General features: G+C 36.0%; 1 protein-coding gene across 1 annotated transcript in view; it reads left to right on the top strand.

Moving 5' to 3' along the window:
- The window catches only part of RAB2A (RAB2A, member RAS oncogene family), an 81,594-nt gene extending 61,627 nt beyond the window's left edge, over positions 1 to 19,967 (top strand). The window contains exons 7-8 of the mRNA XM_016162554.2: positions 16,526 to 16,594; positions 18,628 to 19,967. Coding sequence (XP_016018040.1) covers positions 16,526 to 16,594; positions 18,628 to 18,723 — 165 coding nt within the window. The 3' untranslated portion in view covers positions 18,724 to 19,967. The remainder of the gene's footprint in view (positions 1 to 16,525; positions 16,595 to 18,627) is intronic.
- The last annotated feature ends 2,824 nt before the right edge of the window (positions 19,968 to 22,791 follow it).

The raw sequence follows: 22,791 nt of genomic DNA, 5'->3' as shown, positions 1-22,791 counted from the left end.
GAAAAAAGAAAAAGTCTCAAATCAGTAATCTTAGCTCACACATCAGTACCCAAGGCAAAATAAACCAGAGCAAATAGAAGGAAAAAATAAAGGTAAGAGCAGAAATCAGTGAAATTGAAAACAGGAAAACAAAGGGAAAATCAAGAAAAGGAGCTATTTTTTTTTAATTAATAAGCCTGGCAAATTTCTGGCAACTGACAAGCAAAGAGAGAAGGCATAAATTACCAATATCAGGAACAGAATAATATGTAACTATGATCCTTACAGGCATCAAAGGAATAATACATAAATATGATAAATTCAATGAAATGGACAAGAAAACACAAACTAAGCAAACTACTACTCCTCACCTACTATGAAACAGATATTTGAATAGACCTATAACTATTAAGGAAATTGAATTCATAATTTTAAAATTTCCACAAAATCCCTAGGCCCAGATTATTTCAGTGGAGAATTCTACCACACATTTAAAGAAAGAATGAACACCAATTCTGTACCATCTTTTCCAGAAAGTAGAAGAGATGAAATGTTTCCTTATTTACTTATAAAGCTAATATTATCTTGATACCAAAACCAAAGAAAGTACAAAAAAGTACAGACTGATAGCTTTTATTAATATATAAGGAAAAATCCTCAACAAATATTAGCAAATCGATTTCAACAATAGATGACATCACGTACATGTACATAAAATATCTGTATCATGGCCAAATGGAATTTATTCCAGGGATGCAAGGCTGGTTTAACATTCAAAAATCAATCAGTAAAATCCACCATTTGAATAAGATAAAGGAAAAGAAACATTCTAGGAGTCAGTGCAGAAAAAGCATTTGATAGAATGCAACACCCACACATATTTTAAAACTCTCAATAAAGTGTAAAGGGATTATGGAGAACTTCTCAGCTTGTTTAAGAGCATCAAATATATATATTTATATTTAATGGCGAATGCTTTACACCTGAGATCAGGAACAAGGCAGGAATGTCTGCTCTCACCATTATTCAACATATTGGTAGAAGCCCTAGCCAGTCCAATAAAGCAAGTAAAGGAGATAAAGGCACATAGCTCAGGAAGGAAGAAATAAAACTGTTTCTGTTAGTGCATGATATGATTTGTGTTTGTAGGAAATCCCAAGGAATTTACACACACATGCGTGTACACACTCAACTGGAGATGAGGAGTTCAGCAAGGGTACAGGATATAAGACAGGTGTAAAAAATCTATTCTATTTCCTTATACTAGCAATGAACATCAACATAAAATACAGTACCATCTATAGTCACAGAAAAAGAAAATGAAATAACTAGGTATAAATCTAAAAATGACATGCACAGGGCATGTATGCCAAAAACTACAAAATTGCTGAAAACTGAAAAATTAAGATCTAAATAAATGGATGGATATGCTATGTTCATTGTTTGGAATACACAATCTAGTAAAGATGTCACTTCTTTACAAATCGATACACAGATTTAACCCAATTACTAATAAAATCCCAGTAAGATTTTTTTATGGATATCTGACTATTAATATAAAATGTATATGGAAAGACAAAGGAACTAGAACAGCTCAATTGATTTTGAAAAAGAATAAAGTATGAATCACTCTATTCAATTTCAAGTCTTGTGTCATCAGTCTACAAGACCATGATACTAGTAAAAGGATAAATACGTCAGTGGAACAGAATAGGAATCCATAAATATAGCCACACAAATATGCCCAATCAGTTTTTAACAAAAGTACAAAAACAACTCATGGAAGAAGATAACTGTTTCTATGAATGGTGCTCTAACAATTGGCTATCCATAGGCAAAAAAATGAACCTAAATATCACACCTTATACAAAAACTAACTCAAAATGCATCATGGAGTTAAATGTAAAACTTTATCTTTTAGGGGGAAGAAAATGAGAAAATCTTAAGGATCTGGCACTAGGCTTGCTCATCACTAAAAGCAGGATCCATAAAAGGAAAATTTGATAAATGAGTCTATAAAACCTTTTGAATGATCTTGATAAGATGATAGGACAGTCTACAGACTGGGAGAAAATTCTTGCAAACCAAGTATTCAGCTAAGAACTAGTATCTAGAATAAAGAACTCTCGAAACTAAAAACTAAAAAAGAAGAAGAAATCAGAAAATGGGCAAAAGATATGAGCAGGAATTTTATTGGGACAGATATATAAATGTCAGATAAGCACTTAAAAAGACATTTAGCACCACTGGCCATTAGAGAAATGCACATTATGATCCCCAAGAGATATCACTACACAACTATCAGAATGGCTAAAATGAAAAATAGTGACAACAAATACCGACAAGAATGTAGAGAAACTAAATCACTTATACATTGCTGTTTAGAATATAAAATGATATAGCCACTTGGAAAAACATTTTGGCAGTTTATTTCAAAATTAGACATACAGCTTCTGTAGGACCTAGCAGTTGCACCCCTGGGCATATATCCCAGAGAAATGAAGACTTATGCAAAAACCCATACAGAGATTTTTCTGTTCCTAACAGCTTTATTTCAACAATCTGGATGAATCTCCAGAAAACTATGCTTAGTGAACAAAAGATTGCATACCATATGATTCTATTTATATGACTCTCTTGAAATGACATATGCCTGCATATGAATCTGTAATTATCTCAAAAGTTTGATCAAAATACCATGATAATAACCACATACAAACTAATTAAATATACCCTGTTCTTTAAGATCATAATGGCAATCTAAACAAATTAAAATTAAGGATTTAGAAGCCTCACAATTATATTATAATAAAATAGTAATATGAAAATAATGTAATATAATTATAAAAGCTTAAATTATATTTTTTGAATTCATGAACATAGAATTTCTTTTTTAAATTATTGTTATTTTTTTAAGTACAGCTTTTTCATGTGTCTCTCACATTTCTGAACAGAGCAGATTTTTACACACCAACCAGGTCCCTCTGTGTTTTGTGTTTAGCATATACCTAATAAATAATAGTTCCTGTTGAAATTTTTATTATGCATAGGCTTTCTCAATAAAATTTCTCAGATGTAGCTGAAGATAAAATTATATAAATATTTATTTAAAAAAAGAAGACAGCTAGGCTATATGCAATAAGAAAGACTTGGTTAGAAGATAATGAGTTTTACATTTAGCAAACTAGAGAAAAACTCCAAAAATGGGCTAAATAGTAGATGTTTTAAATTTTAATATATAAGCTAATATTTTAAAAAATATATGAGTTCATTCATGACCCCTGTGCAAACCACAATACCATTATCATACCTAACAAACAGCAATAATTCCTTAATATCTAATATCAAGTCTGAATAGTGTTCTTTTTATTTTATTCAGCGACTAATGTTGGAGAACAAATACTTAGTTTCTTTGGGATTGAGGAAGACAGACAAAAGGTATTTTTTTTTTTACTTCAGGAAATGGGAAGGAGAACTAAGCCAACATTTATTAGCATCTGCTTTGCGATAGGCACTCAACAGCAGTTTCTATGGTTGGAGAGCTGAGGCCTCAATGAAGACTGTACAGCTCATAAAATTAGAATATATTACCTCTGGGATTTTAACAAGAGTTAGCCTGCTAGACTTAGATCCCAAAAGGAATCATGACGAATTATAAGAGATAAATGTTAGTTTTACAGAGTTCAGAGATTCTTAATTAGTTAAGTTACTTAGACTTTGGGTTGCAAGAAATAGTAATTAATTTCAGGGAAATATGATCTAAGTGCTTTATGTTTTTTGCTTTCTAAGGACTTGAATTTGCCTAATTTTGCCACCTTCCATGGGAGAGGCAGTTTACACAGTGGGTAGAAACTCAAATCATGGGTTCAGACTTACTGCTTGAACGTGGAGGATCTTCCTGTAGGAGAGCTGATCATATGAGGAGTTCAAAGAGTAAGGAAGGTATTCTGATGGCCCATCCCAGCCATCCAGTGAGAATGGCGGTTGCTATTTAGGAAGCTCATGAAAGTCATTTGTCCTCTTTGTGTAATCCATTGAAAATTACTCAATTCCTAGCCAGTCTTTGGCTCTCATGTGTAGAGAAGAAGTTGGGGAACCCCTGTATTTAAAAAAAAAAAAAATAAGTTCTTAAAAGCCATTTTCTAAAATAAATTACTTAAAGATAATTATGTCAAAAGAATGATTTATACGAATGTCAATGTCCTGATTATGGACCATCTGGCTAAAGGTTCTTTTAGAAATTTAAAACTACATGATTATTCATTAAGGTTAAATCTTGCTGGTACATTGATGACTCTTTTCTGTTTAGAACTAGACTTCTTTCCTCTGCTATTGTTCTGTAGTTTATTTTTATAGACAGATCCAGTTACCGTGTAATGCAAGTAGAGACCATGAAGTTTCCCTTGCGCCTTTCCCCGTAAGAGACTGGATAATGTGCAGCATACGATAACACCATTTTACCAGCATTAGTTGAGTTGTTAGAATAGATTTACTTTTAATCTGCTGATCTGCTGATTTACTCAGCTTAACGATTTCATTCATGAAGGATCTGCGAGGGGGAAAAGGGTCAAAGTGGAGTTAAGAGAAAAATGCACAAGATAGCTCCGCACAACGTCTGGTCCAAAATGTCAATATCTAGGTTGAGAAACACTGAGCTAGAATGAGAGGATACAATTAAAATCAATGAAGTACAGAACCAACAGCTCAGCATAATACATGAATCTTCTTTATTCATGTAGTAGTAGGTGGGATGGTATATGATTTTGACCTTAAAAATGTTTCATGTCAATCAACATCCTCGGGGAGAGTGAAGTCTGGAAAGTACTGTTATGAGATGACACCACTTCTATTTTATGAGCTTTCTGACCTGTGAATTCTTCAGTGAGTATCCTCAACTATTGCAGCATCTTCCTGATGAGATCACCACCTAGATCCGAGTTCATTAAATTCCTAAACCACAGGACCTCCTCCTTGTTTCACTTCGGGCACCCGCTCACACCATCGTGCAGCACCACTCTACCTGTAATATCTCGAGCTTTATATTTTTCTTTACCTATAACCTCGGATGTGCCAGCCATTTTGCTGTTCTCTAAACTTATGCTGCCGATCTTCAGCTGGGGTCTTAGGTTAAAAAATGGCACCCAAAACTCTACTTACAAATTCTAGGGTATTTTTTAAAATTATTTTCTAAAGAGCATAAAAATAAAATGATACACTAGTCTGCCTAAACTAGGTTTTACTTAGAGAAGTAAGAATTTCTCAAGACAAGGTCTGCTATTCAGTCGGTAGAGATATAATTTGATATTTATAAAGTCATGTATAACACTAATACCACACATATATATGCACACAAACATTTATTATATACACATAAACAAAGTTTTGTTCATATAAAACAACTCTTAACAAACTAATATGGCACATAAGCATTATGTTTAAGTACATTTGTTTTCCAACTGTAACTTACAAGCTATAATAGGGGAATTCATTTCTTCTGTGAAATGGATTTTAATCAGTTTTATACAACTTGGGATGGCTCCAAATATGCTATTATCATTTATCCTTTTTGTTATTCACTGAGGAAATACATCTATAAATGTGATAATAGAATCGCACCCCAGAGTTCATTCCCTAAATGTCAGTGAAATCAAAAAGCCAATTTCAACCAAAATATTCTTGTCTACGTGGTATTCCCAGAGTAATAGGAGACCAGAACTCATTCTTTATATTTTCAACTGTCATTACTGCTGATTTTTTAAACATAATATTTGATTCTATATACATTTTGAGTGCATAGCATGTAAACAGAAAAATTCACATGTTGCTTATCATTTATTCAAGTAGCGTGCTGAACGTGCAGAGCATTTATAGGGTCATTACGTTTTTCATAAGGAAAGTGAGGTTTAGGCTCTTTGACAAAAAAAAATATATATATATTTGACCTCTATTTTATTAAAGATTTTGCTGGTAGGGAAATAAGAATTGACAGTGTAACCAGCAGTAATATTTTTGAATATCAGTTTGACTTCCATTTTCAACTGAGACTTAAAGGTCATTGAGGACACCAAGACATAGTGTCTGCCTGGTGACTGCCCTGGCTCCCCATCTGATTCACACCTCAACTGACACACTCTGGCAGCTCATTCCAGGACCATAACTTTGTTCAGTGTCCCATTCTGCAGGGTTCCAGGAAGATATGACCCCTGTGGTCTGTTCTATGACAAGCTGAGGAATTGGTATGAAGATTACAAAGAGCCCCTCCTGTCACGGGAATCCAGTCATCTCGATTGTACACATGTGGTATCAGTATTTAGAAGAATATCTCATAAACGGAAATTTTCTTTCAGAATCATTTTCAGATGATTAAAACATGCCAAGTACGTGACATAATGACTCTGTTGTAGGTTTGCATGGTACATTGTCAGAGTTCTTTCACATCCATCATCCCCATTTTCCCTGGAGGACCCAGACCCAGGGGTTTCAGCTCACCATTCATTCCCCTTTTACGTTGTACTACTCAGGAAAGAATAGCAGCACTAAAGATTATCCTTATTCTCCTTATCCTCCTTTGAGGAATGTTAATTAAAATGATCACTTCTACATAGGGTCCCCCGGTCAAACGAGTTTAGGAGGAGCTGGACTGTATCTGTATTTTAGAAAACCAGAATTCACAGTGGTATATCAGTTTCTGAGAAACCAGTGTTCAGAAAATTGTTGACTTTTATTTAACCCCCCAGGTTTCCAAGTGTGATTCAGTCATTTCACAGGGGAAAAAAAATGGAATTATGGGTAATGGATGCACATGAGGAGTTGGTGTCACTGTTATTTTGCTCGTTCTCCTAATTCACAGTAACATATAGGTTGCAGCGAGGAGTGTGGAAACTACTTTTTTTTAAGCTCAGAATGTATTGTAAAAATTTTTTTTTTTTTTTTTTACCAAATCAGTTGTATGTACAAGCAGTGCTTCTCAAACAGTAATGTGCATTCAGCTCACCTAAGCATCCTATGAAAATGCAGACCCTGATTCAGTAGGTTGGGGCGTGGCCTAAAAGTCCGCATGTGGAACCTGCTCTCAGTGGTGACGCGGCTGCCCCACGCCTCACTGTGCAGAGGCTGAGAAGACTCGCAGAGTGCGTTCCTTTTCCACCTCCTCAGGGGCGTTATTCCTTCAGACCTCGTCATATCTATCTTCTCCTTTTCTACTGATTCTTGGCTCTGAGCATATAATTATGTAGTCACATTTCAGCCATCTTAAAATAAAAATCTGTTGTTCCCAGTTCTCCCTGATTATGTTCTCTTCTACTTTCTAGCAAGATCCATCTCCATTTTCTAATTCTTTTTCACACCTTAGTTCACCATCTGACCTTCTCCACCGTGGCCAACATCACCTTGCACTTCCCAGTTGCCCCAGGTAGCAGATGCTTCTCTGCTCTTCCCTTAGGCAGCCCCTTGGGGATATGTGTTACTTGTGACTGCTCTTCCATGAACTTTCTTTTTCCTTAGCTCCATGATACTGTTTAGTCTTCCTTCTTACTGCCTCTCTAGCCTTCCAGCCCCCTTACCAACTCTTCCATGTTGAAATGTCGCCTAAATCAATGACATCAGGCACCCTTCTGAAGGGCAGGCTGTGTGTGCAGCTCAGCGTCAATCGCTGCTGCCTGGACAGCTCTGCATGAGCGGTTCTCGGACCCTCCGGGTTAACACATCCAGGCTGAACCGATAGCGCTTCTCTCATCTGCAGATCTGTGCTGTCCTACATCCTGGAGTGTTCCTTTTCCCCAGCCCCTTGAAGCACTCATTTATTCAGTTACTATGTATCACTTTCCACTTGTGTCTTTTTATTTCTACCTGTTAAATTCTCTCCAAGTTTTCTCCTTCCATAATTGCCTCCTAATTGGACTCCCTGTCTCCATTTTTCGATCCTCTACACTGTTGCCTGTGAGATCTTTCTTGAAATGAAAATTGAATGTCACTCACAAATTTTGTTAAATCATGTTGTGGTTCCCCGCAGCTTCAGAATAAAAATCCTCAGCTTGGAAGACTAGTCCCTGTGTTTGCCAGCCTCCCACAGCGTGCTGTCCATATTAAACTAAGCCGTCAGCTGAGGGATGCTCTGCACCCCCGCCACAGAAAGTGTTCTCTGCACTTGAAATGCCCTTCCTTTCTTCCTGACCCTTCAAGGATAGAGTCAAGTCTAAGTCTCTTGGAATGCCATGACACACCCTCCCTGTCCCCCTCCACCACCAGCCGCCACACATGCACACAGTCACGATTTATGTGTTCTTTTCTCTGCGTATATTCTTGTATCATCCCGGGCATGAATTTATCTTAGGAGTCTGTCTGTCATGACATTCCTTTTTCATGTCAGCTCACCATAAGGGCAGAATTTCTCGAAAACAAACTATCTTTTCATCTCTGCATCCGCAACAACACAGGCCTCCTCACCACGTAGTAGATAACAAATGTTCGTTATTTAATTACTTTTAACCTTGCTTTTCTTCCTTCAGTCTTTAATCAGGTTATGCTCTAGTCCCACTTGTTAACATGTAAGTGGAATTCCAACCTAAACCTTTTTGCCCTAAGCATTCTAAAATCCTTGAGATTTGCGGAAATTCAGCTGAAAGCTCCTCTTTTGATCAGGAGCTTCCTCCAGTAGCTGCCTGGGGTCTTTGTGGTTTAAAAGCAGTTTTTTTAAGACCCAGGAATAACTGTAGCAAAGATTATGACAGGCTCGAAGAAGTACCCCTGCCCAAAAGCCCCAGGCCACTTTTTGAAGATATCAAAATACTCCAGAAGTAATTATTTACTTCTGTAATTCTTTCTCTGTTTTCTCTGTGTGTTTACCCTCTAAGTTAAAATTTCACTTCCTCAGAGTTGTACATTACCAAAATTTAAAGTAGTATATTCCTTCTAGGACCTAAAGGTGAGTGTAGTGTGAAAATAGTTAAGTTGGCCATCTCCCAAACAGTTGTCATTTTATCAAATATTCTTTACAACTTCTTAGTCATTTGAAGGGTTCCTTTTTTCCCAGTATTTATTAGTTTTACTTAAAATTAAGTATTTTGAGCAAATTTATGTGAAATTTATGTGCAACCAGGAAAATATATAAACATCAAAAATTTTTAAGGCAAAAGTATCTTAAATTGTTAAAAATCAGGGCTGGAAATTCCTGGTTTGGCTGTTAAAGTACTAATGGAAAGAAAGAGCCAAGTTGAAAATACAGCCAGCTAACCCTAAGCCCAATCAGAGAAACTTGCCATCTAAACAGGCAGGATAGGTGGGCTTCTGTGTCGGAGGGGAAGACACATGGTTTGATAAGACTTCAGTTAATAAGACCAATTTGAAGTCCCCTTGCTAGAACTTGTGTCCCATCCAGATACTTGAAAATCTACAGATTTAATTTGCATTGAGAGGACATCTTAACTTGCCTTGGGCTGTGTCTTAAGTGATGTCACTGGAGCTGGGATGTGGACAAGGACCAAAGGCTTTGTTGTCCCCTTAACCCTGTTCTCAGTGGTGAGGGTGTCACACGAGTTTACACTGGAAATCTGATCTGACTTTTCCAGGCTGCTACCGTCCTGGAGGAGAGCTTAGTTTAATGAACATTTACTGCTCTCTCCTACAAACTGGGTGACTTTGCTGACTGGCATCAGCTTCTCTACCCCTTATTTAGCCATCACCCTAGGAAACTTCAGGGATGATCCAAACCAAACTAATTTAGAAAGTTACACTCATTTTCTCTGCTTTTAAACCAGGGTAGCCAAATGTTACCGAAGAAGACCATGCTGATATGTGTGTGCATGTACCACCCACTTAAACGCATGCGTATTTGTCTGGAGTGCATATTCATAGGTGCACAGTTCTATAGATCAGCTGCCAAGACTTTCCCACTTACACATGACATAAGCATTAGAATTGCGTGTGTCTAAAATAAACGTGTCATTTCTTCCTCAAAACCTGATTTTTCTTTTTTATCTATCTCAATCACAGCGTACCCTTCCATCTCAGTCACTTAAGCCAAACGTGGAGTCACCTTTATTAAACACCTTACCATCCTTACCTTATTCACCAAGTCCTGTTGATTTCTCCAAAGCAGATACTAGGTTTGATCTTTGCTCTCCATTGTTGTTGCCAGTGTTGTAATTTGTCAGGCCTTTGTTTCGTCCCTGGATTATTATTGTAGACTTTTTACTGGTCTCCCTGTTGCCAGCCTTAGCTCCTTAAAATTCATCCTCTAAACTGTCCTTTTCAGGGTTCCTTGATGTCTGTTGTGCCACCTCTAACCTCATCTCACATGCCTGCCTGTCTCCAGCTTCCAGCAAAACAGCTTCAAATCTGCCTCTGCTCAGAATGCTCTTTGCGCCCATAAATTTCTCAGTAAATGAGTGGGAGCGTACTTACCCATCAGGCCTCTGCTCACAGGGCTTTCTCTCTTGACAGATTTTTTTTTTTTTTTTTACCATCAGAAGTCATCATGCCATGTTACTCCTCTAAACAGCTGTGGTGGAAGTTTCCATGCTGTGTTTCAGTTTGGGATTTACGTATCTCCTGTACCATTTCCTCGAGGTCAAAGACATTCATATTTACCTGAGTATGCTCAGCCCTGGTTACAAACTAAGTACCGTTAAATGCTTGTTGAACAAAGGAACTAAATTACTAAGAAATTAAATATATCCGTGAGTTATCACTAACAGAAAATGGGAAATTCTTAAATACTGGGACCCCCCCCCCAACAAACCTTTCTAATCTAAAGTGTTCATTTCCCTCTTTATTTCCCTGATAAAATGCTTTAAGATTTGTTCAGGCTATCTCCTTTCCTTCTTAATATGCATTCACTTGTGATGTTAATTTTTATAAAGAGAAGGAAGGACACAAAAGATGTAAATAATCACAAATATTAGATACTTCCAAAAATAATCCTAGAAATCAAAAGTCATTTCTAGCTCGAAGCTTTTTGAAAGATGTAAGAAGTGTGTGCTTTTTTTGTCCATTTCAATTAGTAGATCAATAGATTTAGCAGTGGCTCTCATTCTTTTAATGAAACAAAGGAAACTATGAAAAAGAAAAAGCAGAATGGTTCTGCTTTGGAATTAGGAATGCTGTGGGAAATGAAGGGAAAGAGGAGAAAACAGTTCTCCCTTCACTGGGCTCTCTCTACTTCCTCCCTCATCCGTAAGAGGTGACCCCTGCAGGATTGCCATGAAATACACTTGGAAAGCCACTGTATTTTATGATGTAAGTATGAGTCTTCTCCCACTGAAGCTAACAAATAGACCCAGAAAATTTTAAAGTCACAGAATGTGAGTTTTGTGTTTAAACTGCCTCGTCTTGAATTCTAGTCTGTTGTTGCCAAGACTCTCCTATATTTGGATAATATTTGATTCGATCGCAATATGTTTTATTCTTTAGAGCTCTCTGAACACATTACATGTTACTAATTGACTTTTTCAATGTTTAGTTTTATTTAATCAAGAATTAATTGTAATTCACTGAAGAGCATCAACCACCGCTTCTCCCCTTTAGTCTGCAGTGTTTCAGGGCACATTCACACTTAGCACGCATACCCGCTTCCGTTGTTCTCCAGATGCCATTGCACTCAAACATTCATGGTGTCGAAAGCTAACAGGCAGTGAGTACTTACTAGGTGCCAAGCACTGTTTTTGGTGCATTACATTCTAAGAGGTGGGCCCCAGTAATCCCTTTTAACAGTGAGGCTGAGCAATGGGTTCAAAGCAACACATCTAGTAAGAGGTGGCACTGGAGTGTGAATCTACCTGGTCTGGTTCTAGAGCCCACCTTTAGCCACTCTCACAGGCATAACTGCATCCCACAAACATCGATTTTCTTGAAAGCAAGTAAAAGAAAATTAATTTTATTTTTATACATATTTTGAATTTCTTTTCAGAAATAACACCTATGTAAATCATTTAACATAGTGACTCACCCACATAATAAGTACTTTTAGTAAATATTGGTTATTTGTAGCTTTAGCAAATGGACTCCTGTAATGTCCATAGCATCGATTGGCAATTAAGAAGAAAATTAAGAGAAAACTAGAGAGTCACTTATTTTATATGGTATTTTGTCTCCAGCATCTGTTCAAAATGTCTAAATAAAACCAAGATATTTTGATTTTTTTTTTTAATTCTTACCTAACAGATGCTATCATTTTTATCTTGCCACCAGGTGGCAGCATGTTAATAAAAATGTTACTGTTGTAGACAGATTATTTCAGTATTTTACCTTAAAAACTAATAGTAAAAATAAAATTTTATTCCATGTTCCCCTTTGCCTCTGTTCTCACTCGTCAGCTGCGAAAGACTTCTTAGCACATTGTCCGTGGCCTAAAGTAGACTCACCGTGGCCCTGCCCCGTCCACCAGTGCGGGACGTTTGTTTTCGCCCAACAGAGATGTAGGCCCTTGTGCTTAGATTCTCTCCGCTAAATTGTTTATTCAGCAGCGGTAGGAACTATATCCTCCTCTTTTCTGTATCTTCCGTACTACCGAGAGAAGTGCTGAATCTGTGGTAATGATTTAATAGGTGCCCTTGAGTAAACGACGACGAATAGTATACGTAGAATACACATCAGCTTGTATGTTTGCCGAATATTTATTTGAATCATAATGCATTTATAGTTCTGTGTCATTACATTTAATTTGTGCTATAGAAGTCCTTGAAAATTTACTTAAGTGTAGATATTCAGGACCATTTAGATAAATACTGCCAAGGGTTGAAAGATTAGTGTCTGAGGTGGAAGGCAATTAATAGCTAATGAAGGTAAAGGACTGAATGTGGCAGTTAATCAAAGTAGGGCAAAGGGAGAGAGCTAATGGTAAAACGAAGAGTCAGGCTTCTGATACTGGGGCGGAGCTCTGTGTGGGAAAGCGAGAGGCTCAACAAATCAAGTTAGTTGCAGGGAAATCTGTTTATACTCCATGATCATGGATCTACCTAGATACTGTTCGTTCCCCAGGGCTGATAATGCTACCCTTTGTTATCAGTTTCTCGGCAAATATTTTTTCCTATTTTGTAACCTATTAGTATTTGAATTGACTATATGTGAAATGTGGAAGATATTTGAATATGAATATATATACACACATATATATGTATCTTGTGGTTCTAACTTATGTGTCACAAAACCTGCAGTTATCTTTAGGATGTCCAGTTTTAGAAATATTGCATTAACTAATGTAAATTTTTCTTTAGGTATGCCATCAGCTAGCTTTTTTTCCCCGATATTAAGGAAGTAATTATTCCAGATAGATTAATTTCCCAGGTTAAAAACTCTTACCCTGGTAAATATATAAAAACGTGTAATAGTGATGAAAGGTTTCAAAAACACATTCTTTTTCTTCTGTTAAACGGCAAATACTGAACCTCTGTCTCCTGCACAACTTGGACGGTCATCGGTGACACTTGCGCACCGGGCCGGGAGCTGTGTGCGCAGGTCTGCGGCTGCTGCGCGCGCCCCTCCCACTTCCCGCTCAAAGACACACCCCTCAAACCTGCCGTCTTCCGCCTTCCCCCTCCTCCTCAGAATTTGCTCCTGTAGCCTGACAATAAAAAAAGTAAAACTGGTTAAAATTATGTCTAAAATGGGAAGAATTTCCAGTTAAGACTGCCCTATTAAAACCTTTGTAGCATCAGTTTAGTTAACTTTTTGTTGCTAATATCCTCATTCTTTTCCTGTATTCAGAATGTAACACCTCTGCCTTGAAAAATATATATGCATGGCGGTCGATTTTTAGTGACTAGGGTGAAATGAGCAAATAAAATTCTAATTGTCGTAATATGTTTTATCTGAGTTCTCGAGATGCTTTACAGCGTTAGTGGAATGATACTGTCGTGACACCCAAGGCTCTTTACCATAGAAGTTTCATTTGATCTCTGATAAGCCCTAATAATATTTGGTTAATGTTCATTTTATTTGGGAACTGGACAGTTTCAGTCATAGCCACACAATTTTAAAAGTGGTATACTGATGTCCACATTTGTCACATAGGGTTTTAAACTCTGAGGACTCCTTAAAATTGTTCACTAATTAATCACTGAATATATATATTCACTATGATGTAGATGAAACAATCCATTTATCTAGTATCCTCTATAATATTCTCAGAAAAAAGGAAAATATTTTATTTCAGTGTCCTTAATATGTAATCAAAGAGTTAGATTATAAGTAAATGTAGCATTGTGCAAAGACTACTTCATCAGGATGATGGGAATTATGAAAGAAAATATAACCATTTGTTATATTTCAATTGTAATGAAATTGCATATTTTTCAGATATAAAATTATATCTTCCTTCCATTGGGTACAACTATTCTTAAAGGTGCTTAATAAAGTATTAAATACTATTTATGCAAGAAAATGAGTAGCGACTTGGAAAATTTTATGTAGCATAGCTTTCTTAAGACAGTTTTCAAAGTGATTCATCAAAAGTCAATTTACTTACATAAATTGGCACATTTAATAATGATTTTTACAATGTAAATGTTTATGTGAAGTTACAACTCACTTATAGGACCTTATAGTTTTGTCTAACGGTCTGGTGAAGTGTACACATGTGGGCGTAGTATAAGGAATTCCAGCCCTGTGAATTTATGAATCTGTTGGTTCAGTGTTTAGCTGATTTCTGAGACCATCACTGTAATTGACATGTTATTGGAATTAAAGTTAAATTTTTCCTTATTTATCAGGATAACTTCAATTTTGAGGAATATAAATCAGTTCATAGTTGGCTGAAAGCCAGTTTCTCCTTCACTGTAACTCCGGCACACACGTGAAAAGCACACTCACTTCCAGAGTGCCTCATGGATCTGCCGTGATTAATTCTTCTCATTATTTTGCTGCAAATTCTCATGACCCTCTCTGATGATTCGATCAGCCACTTAGAGTTTATGCATATTCATATCTCTGCGCTCCTGCCGCACTCATTCACGTCTCCTTCGCTGACTGGTGTGTTCTTGGTGCAGTAATTGAGCGGCAGTAGGTTGATTACTCTGGGGAGCTGTAAGGCCTTTAAAGGTGAAAACATATCAGTCCTGTTAATTAGGAAACAAAAGCCCTGGTAGCAAGTTCAGCAGTCAGATGTTTCCAGTAGAGAAAAGAGGAAAGGTATGATTTGTCCCTCTCCATGAACCTGTTTACTTTTCAAATTTGGTCTGTATCCGTGATAGTAAAGAATAAATTTCTTTACGAGTTTTCATAGAATGCTAATTAAAGAGGACCTGACAATATTAATACTGTTGTCTGTGATCTCTTAAATCTGATAGTTTAGAAACACCCTCTGTAGCATTGTCGAGACTTACATAAAATATTTTAATATTTTACATAAATATAGAATGGATTAATTTTGTTTTTTAGAAGTTTAATTTGGTTACAATGTTCTAACTTGATTTATTGTCAATTTAGTAGTATGCTTTATGGGAAAAGGGTGAAACTTTATTCAACGTGGCATAGAAGTTGAGCCTGCCCTTTTTATCTCTTTATCATTAGCATCGTTTGATTTTTCCCTCTTAAACTATGTATTAAGTTATACATTGTCCTGGCAAAAGGGACCTTGTGTGCAACAGCAGCCTCCATAGTTAGCTATTTTCAACATGGAAGTTAATTCAGTTTATCTAGTTGACATGTTTTTCTCATATGTACTGGTCCTCATGTTATGGTATCCCCAACGACCCCATCATAAATTTTTCTTTTGAGATAAAATTCACATACCAAAAAATTTGCCCTTTTAAAAATAAAGGTACAATTCAGTGGGTTCCAGTTTTTTCCAAAAGTTGTGCAGGCATTATCACTATCTAACTTGAGAACATTTTCATCTCCCCAAATACAAACCCCATACTCATTAGCAGTAGCTCTCCATTACCCCCCACCCTTTCTCTTGATCCCTAACAACCAATAATCTCCTTTTTCTCTCTATAGATTAACCTCTTCTAACATTTCATATAAACAGAATCATACCATGTGTGGTCTTTTATATGTCTGGCTTTTTTTATTTGGCATGATGTTTTCAGGGCTCATCCATATTGTAGCATTAATCAGTACTTCATCTTTTTATGGCTGAATAACATTCTATTATATGGTTAGAATAACATTCTATTATATGTCGTATTTTGGTTTTCATTCATCAGTTGACAAACATTTGTGTCGTTTCTGCTTTTTGGTTGGTGCTGCTAATAATGCTAATAATGTTCACATCCGTCCTCAGCCGGTCCTTGGTCCGAGGAGAGCCTTCATTCGGTCTTCCCCACAGGTGCGACGTTAGCCGTGGGTTTTTCTTAGATGCTGTTTTGACCAACGGGTTTAGGAAGTTCCCTTCTGGTCCTACTTTGTTGAGTGTTTTTATCATGAAAAGTTATTGGATTTTCTCAAATGCTTTTTCTGCGTCTATTGAAAAGATCGTGTGGTTTTTGTTCTTTATTCTGTTGATATGATCTATTACACTGAATGTTATGATATTTTTTCGAGCTTTTGTATAATGTTCTTTTACTTCAATGGTTTTAAATTGAACCAATTTCTCTACCTTGTATTTCAGGCATTTATTAATACAGCAAAAGAAATTTATGAAAAAATTCAAGAAGGAGTCTTTGACATTAATAATGAGGTATATACGTATAAATATTATTGGCTAATATTTAGAACTGAATTTTAATTACTTCTTGGAGTCATGATTTTATATATTTTTTGAATTACTAAAATGGGTCTATGGTGTTAACGCATTCGTTTATAATCATCTAACTGAAAATTCATTATATGTCGTACAATATTTAAGTGTGTACTAGTAAAGCGTCACTTTATCTGTGCAAACGGATTAAAGTAACTGCCCCTATCCATTTATTGCAGCAATGCAAAATAATATAAATCCTCCAAAGAGAGAAGAAAATCCACTTTCAGCCACGCGTCCATATGGTGTCATCTGCTTTGGGGAATAATTCTCTAGTGTGTAAATGCATGTACCATGTTACTAATGCAAGGTGCTCTCCCTGTTGTCTGGTATGAAAGTGGGAAATACCCAATTTGGAAATTACCCCCGGTATAGCATAGCATGTTTTCAGGAAACTAAATTAATATGCAATTGGAAACTGGTACTGGTTTGTTTTTCTTGGAAGTTTGGGGGGATTTATTTTGTTTTTTGTTTTGTAAAATTTTTTTTTTTAATTATTTTGAGCCAGTTTGGATCAACATGATTAGGAGAAAACATAAGTTTTGAAGCGTATAATTCAGCGTTTATCAAAGGTCATCATTTTGACCTAAATCCCTACTATACATTTATTTTAATTTCAGAATGTTTATATGGATATAGCATATTATTTACTGTTACATAAGTATTTTCACCATTCTACATTAAGACTTTTTGCTTTCAAGAGAAAAACTCTTCCTCCTCCCTGGCTGCCATCAGGAAAGCATTCAGTTAGGAAGCCAGGGCATGTGTGTCTCTTGGCCTATATATAAATGAGGCCCTTTATTATTCGCTTCAGTATTCTTTGCTGAACAAAATGACAGTTTGCCTGAGTTTTCCAAAAAGTACTCGATCTTCTCATTTGTTTTAATTTGGAGAGTTATGGTTTCTGAATCCTATTCTCTAAGCTTATATGGCAGTAAATCTTGAGTTAGTTTAAAGGCGACACCATTCAGAGACTAATGCCATATAAATTGAACAGTAATTGGGCCTCTATTTAAAAGGGCCCGTTCATTGTTCCTGTCTGGTTTCATATAGTAGCTGACTGCTTTACTGTGCTTGGTGCAGCTTTGATTGTAATGTGCTATCAGGAGCCAACAGGCCGTGCGATTTATTTGGCCTAATGCCAAGTCCGACTCCTTGATTCCTCAAGAAGTTGCTACCAGCCCAGAGGGGGCAAAACCAATGAGCCATAGGGCATGCTTTTTATTAAAGAGGAGTCAAAAGAGCGAAAAGAAACCACATCAGCTGCTGTCAATACTGAGCTAGTGCCAGAAACCCCAAGGCTACTACTGTTGCAGAACAACTGCCAAGCACTATAAATCTGAGATTTACTGTGACGTAAAGTTTCCTTAAGAGCTTAATTTCTGAAGCTACTGTATTACTTTTCTCAAAGTGTTGTATTTTTAGGTAAAATCCACTTGAGGGAGTGAGGGTTGAGACAGAAGTGTGAGTTTGATGAATGAAAGCACTACTCTGTGTGTGGGTTCTTGGCAAGCTGCCATGTCTTTGGGGATCATAGAAATTATTGATGACACAGAACACTCATATGCCCTTAGCCTGTACAGCTGATTCAACATGGAAGAGAAATGCTGTCTAGAGAAAAGATTTTATGTCGTGTTGGAGCAGCACAGGCTTTACATATTTTCATCCTTTGAAGATGACTTGCAAGAAGTGTTTTAAACATTTTCTCCATTGTGAGAATTCCCTAAAAAGCGGAACCATCCAGTTTCTTTACTCAGTACCTGGTATGATAAAGAATTATTTCCAGAAATATTTCCAGTGTATTGTTTCTAAAAGGAAGAAATACCCCGAAGAGAGATTGTTTTAATTGTGCAAAAATCTGCTTTATATATATATATATATATTGAGTTGTTTGGTAACATTGTGTCATTAAGAATGAAATGGATTTTTATTGGATCCAGTTACATTTATTATCCTTTTCTCCTTTATTTCAGGCAAATGGCATTAAAATTGGCCCTCAGCATGCTGCTACTAATGCCACACATGCAGGCAATCAGGGAGGACAGCAGGCCGGAGGAGGCTGCTGTTGAGTCCGTTTTTACTGTCTCGCTGCCCAAATGGGGCCTACTCACTATTTCTTTCACCCTCTCCTCCTGCTCAGCTGAGACATGAAACTATTCGAAATGGCTTTATGTCACAGAAGACTTTAATCTTTCAAATTCTTGTATAACTTTGAATAAATGGTTAATGTTCACTTAAAAAGACAGATTTTGGAGATTGTATTCATATCTATTTGCATTTGATTTCTAGGTCAATTGATGTGATTATTTTTGTTAACTGTTGTCTCGTGCCCTTACCTATGAACTGAATTGTATTAAACACTACAAAGTCATCTTGAGTATTTTAAATTGGTTTGTGTAGTTAGGTTTCCCAACACTTGTGGTTACCTAATGTTTAATATTAATAGAACTGTCCTCAAAAAATTTGTCAATTTTCAAGGCTATAAGTAAGGAAAAACAGAAGGACTCTTTTAATTCTGTATTTGTTTACTTTCTGTATATATAGTTTAATAACCTGCTTGGGTGTAATTTGCCAAGCTTGAATTCATTAATGCATTTGCATAAATTCTATACTGTTTAGAGCTTAAAGCTACCGAAGCATTGTTAGGAATTGCTTGGACACTGAATTTTAAACTTTTTGACATTGTTAGCAAGCATGTTCCATCTTTTCTTGTCTCTAGTCCAAGAAAAATATGCTTAATGTACATTACTAAAAGCTATGTATGTGTTAACCTGTTTTAATGCCAAAAGTTTGCTGTTTGTCCACAATTTCTTTAAGACCTCTTCAGAAAAGGATTTGTTTGCCTTAATGAATACTGTTGGGTAAAAACACAGTATAATGAGTGAAATGGGCAGAAGCAAGAACTCCCTACACCTAAGCGACTCCAAGAAGAATGAATGTCCACATTTAGATGGCACATTACGAGGACTTTAATTTTTCCTTAAACACAATAATGTTTTCTTTTTCTTTTATTCACATGATTTCTAAGTATATTTTTCATGCAGGACAGTTTTTCAACCTTGCTGTACAGTGACTGTGTAAAATTTCCTTTCAGTGGTAACCTATAATCTTTGAAATATGGTAAGCATCTTGTCTGTTTTGAAGGAGATATGACAATAAATCTGCCAGATGGAAAATCCTGTTAAAAAGTAGAAGAGCTTTAGTAATTTACTCGGTGTGGTAGTTTTATCCTTTTTTCCCCTTATTTTTCTCCCCTGGTCTATAATGAAATTGTTATAGCAGTGCAAAATAAAGTCCTATGTATAAAAGTGTTCTTTTTTTATTATGACCACGTCATTTTATTAAAACTTTTTTTTTTAGTTCATTCACAGTTTTTACACGTATTTAAGCATATTTTTAAAAAGGTCAGAATGTTTAACACTTATCCTTAGTAAAACTTTTGCTAAAAGGTGATAAAACTTCACAGTATTGAAATGTTTTGTTATTGATGATATAAGTTACATTTTGTATTTACCCAGCACAAAAGCGCATTTAAACTATAAGAAAGCTTCATGAAGAAGTGCTAAGAATGAGACCACTTTCAGTTTACTCACTGACTTCAACTTTCTACAAGTCTTCCCTGAGTATTCAGCAATACTCTGTCGAAGCTTTAACATTACTCTTATGGGAAGACACATAATGCTGTCTTAGTTTTCTTTTAACTAGCTCCTGGAGGACAGAGGGAAAGGTCAGAGGAAATTGAGTTCCTTGAGTATTTTTATTATAAACTTTTTTCCCTTAACGTGGTTGTATCAAATTCATTGATCTTACCATTCACTTTCCTTAGTGATGAGTAAAAAAGTTAAGGCAAGTAAGACTTGTTCTGCTCTATACTAAGAAGAGGATGATTCTTTGGAAATTGTTATTTTTAAACTGCTGTTAACTTTTCCAGAAGTTTAATGTGTTCTCCATTCTGTGTTGCCTGATTCTTCCATAAGTCAAGTATAAGAAGAGCAACTAATGGTAAAAACAACAAACCAGCACATAAATTTTAATACCCTAAGGAAAGATGGAGCTTTCAAACACAGCTCCTACCACAGCAACCTTAACCTGCCTCCAGCTTAGGCAGCAAGGTGAGTAGTGAGTGGACCTCTCTATAGTTCATTACCACCTTCTCTACAGATCTCATCTACTTATATCAATTGGCAAAGCAAATGTACTGTCTGCTTTCTACTCTGCTCATTTTATTATCCCTGTGACAAATAATGTAATATTGGCACCTGTAATTGAATTTTTAGTACTGTAATTGAGTCTTTAATCTTTGATCAATTTTTGTAGCATCATTGGACATGTTTTAAGAGCTAGAAAATCAGTCACTAAAAAATAAATACAACTTTTAATGTCTCAACATGTAACATTCCGAAGTTGTAATCTTCATAAAGATAGTGTGTTACTGTTTTTCTTCTGAATTTAAGACAACTGAATCAAGAGCAGATTTTTGAAAGAGTACCATATAATTAGTTATACAATTCAGCAGTATATGAGAGCTGAAGTGGATCTTTATATAAAATTTATTTTTTTATTTTAAATACCTATTAACAGGATAATAGTCCCTATTTAAATTCTTATAGTCAAGAAGGTAGGAATGTAAATGATACCAAAATTTGTAGTCAATCAAAAAATGACATGTCTGGCTTTGGGACACATTAATATTGGTTCACTCGTAGGTAGTGAAACCCCATCTAAGTTCAGTAATAAGATTGGAATGATAGGGTTTAACAATATGAGCCTTAAAAAATACAAGAAAATAACCCTGTTTCATAATAAAAATTAACAATACAAATAGACAAACCAACATATCTACCTGTGTTTCTTAGAGTTTACATGTGCTTTGGCGTTCAAATGAAAATGGAAACTAGCATCTTGTTTTACATTGGTACATACTCGACGATGGTACTTACTTGGTCGAAATCATGATGGGAAACTAAAGTGCCAGTGTGTATTCAGCATTCATAAGCTTTACAAAATCATGAAGCCAGCTCTTAAAAATTGAAGGACAAGGGACCAAAAATCTGATAGGAAAAAAAGACAGTTCACCAAAAATGGTATAAAAAGTCCCTAAAATGGATTTTTCAAATTCAAACATACTTAAAGAAATGTAAATTAAAACTAAGATACCATTTATCACCTAAGAGAGTGAAAGAAATTTAATAAAAAGTCTGATAGCACATTCTGTTGGTGAAACACTCATGTTGCTGGTGTAAATGCAAACTAGTACTGTCTTTCTGGAGAGGAACTTGGCAATACCTAATTAAACCAAAATATACTTAAAACCTGTTGACTTGGCCATCCCACTTCTAGGGAACACCATGACGATTCCCTCCAACGATGCAGAAGCACGTACGCACAAGCTCGCTCACTGTAGCATTGGCTGTAATTGCAAAATAATTAAAAATGACCTAAGTATCTACACATGGGTGCAACCTCCTGTTCATAAACTGGTTTGGCCACACATTGGAGTCCTACGCAGCTCTGTGAACTGATGTCATGATTTCCAGGATATATCAAGTTGAAAAAGCAAAGTGCAAGCATGTCTCCAGTTTACCGTTCTTCATGTAATGCAGGCAATATGAGAAAATACACGCGTATCTGCTTATTCATGCAAAAGAAACAGCAATAATAAACGAGAAACTAATGAGGTGAGTTAGCTACAGAGTGGGTTGATAGTGGAAAATAAGGAAGATTGGGAATGGAGTATTTGGGACGACTGATACCTCTCCCTGTGTACATTTTTGTTTAGTTCTGACTCGTAACTATAGTAACGTTTCACATACTCCAGAAATAAAAATAACCACGATGTGCAGGGAGCTCAAAATACTAATGAATGAACCTACCTATATTACAAATGAGTGACATTACCACACTGGAAGGGGGTAGGAAAGAAAACCAGCAACTTTTAAAAACAGGATTTTGACTATATGTATACCGTAAGGTTAAAGGTAATGATCTGTGCACAAGTATACTCTACTAAAAAGGTATGGGTTAGCAATTCCAGAAGTACTTTTTGCATGTTAAGATTGAGCAAATTTGGTTAATGTATGATCCATAATAAAAGCAAAGGTTTCTATTTTTGAGAAGAGTTACAAATAAAAGTTGAA

The sequence above is a fragment of the Rousettus aegyptiacus genome, unplaced genomic scaffold, assembly GCF_014176215.1.
Source record: "Rousettus aegyptiacus isolate mRouAeg1 unplaced genomic scaffold, mRouAeg1.p scaffold_m13_p_15, whole genome shotgun sequence".
Lineage (NCBI taxonomy): Eukaryota > Metazoa > Chordata > Mammalia > Chiroptera > Pteropodidae > Rousettus > Rousettus aegyptiacus.
This window is presented reverse-complemented; position numbering and strand designations above follow the sequence as displayed.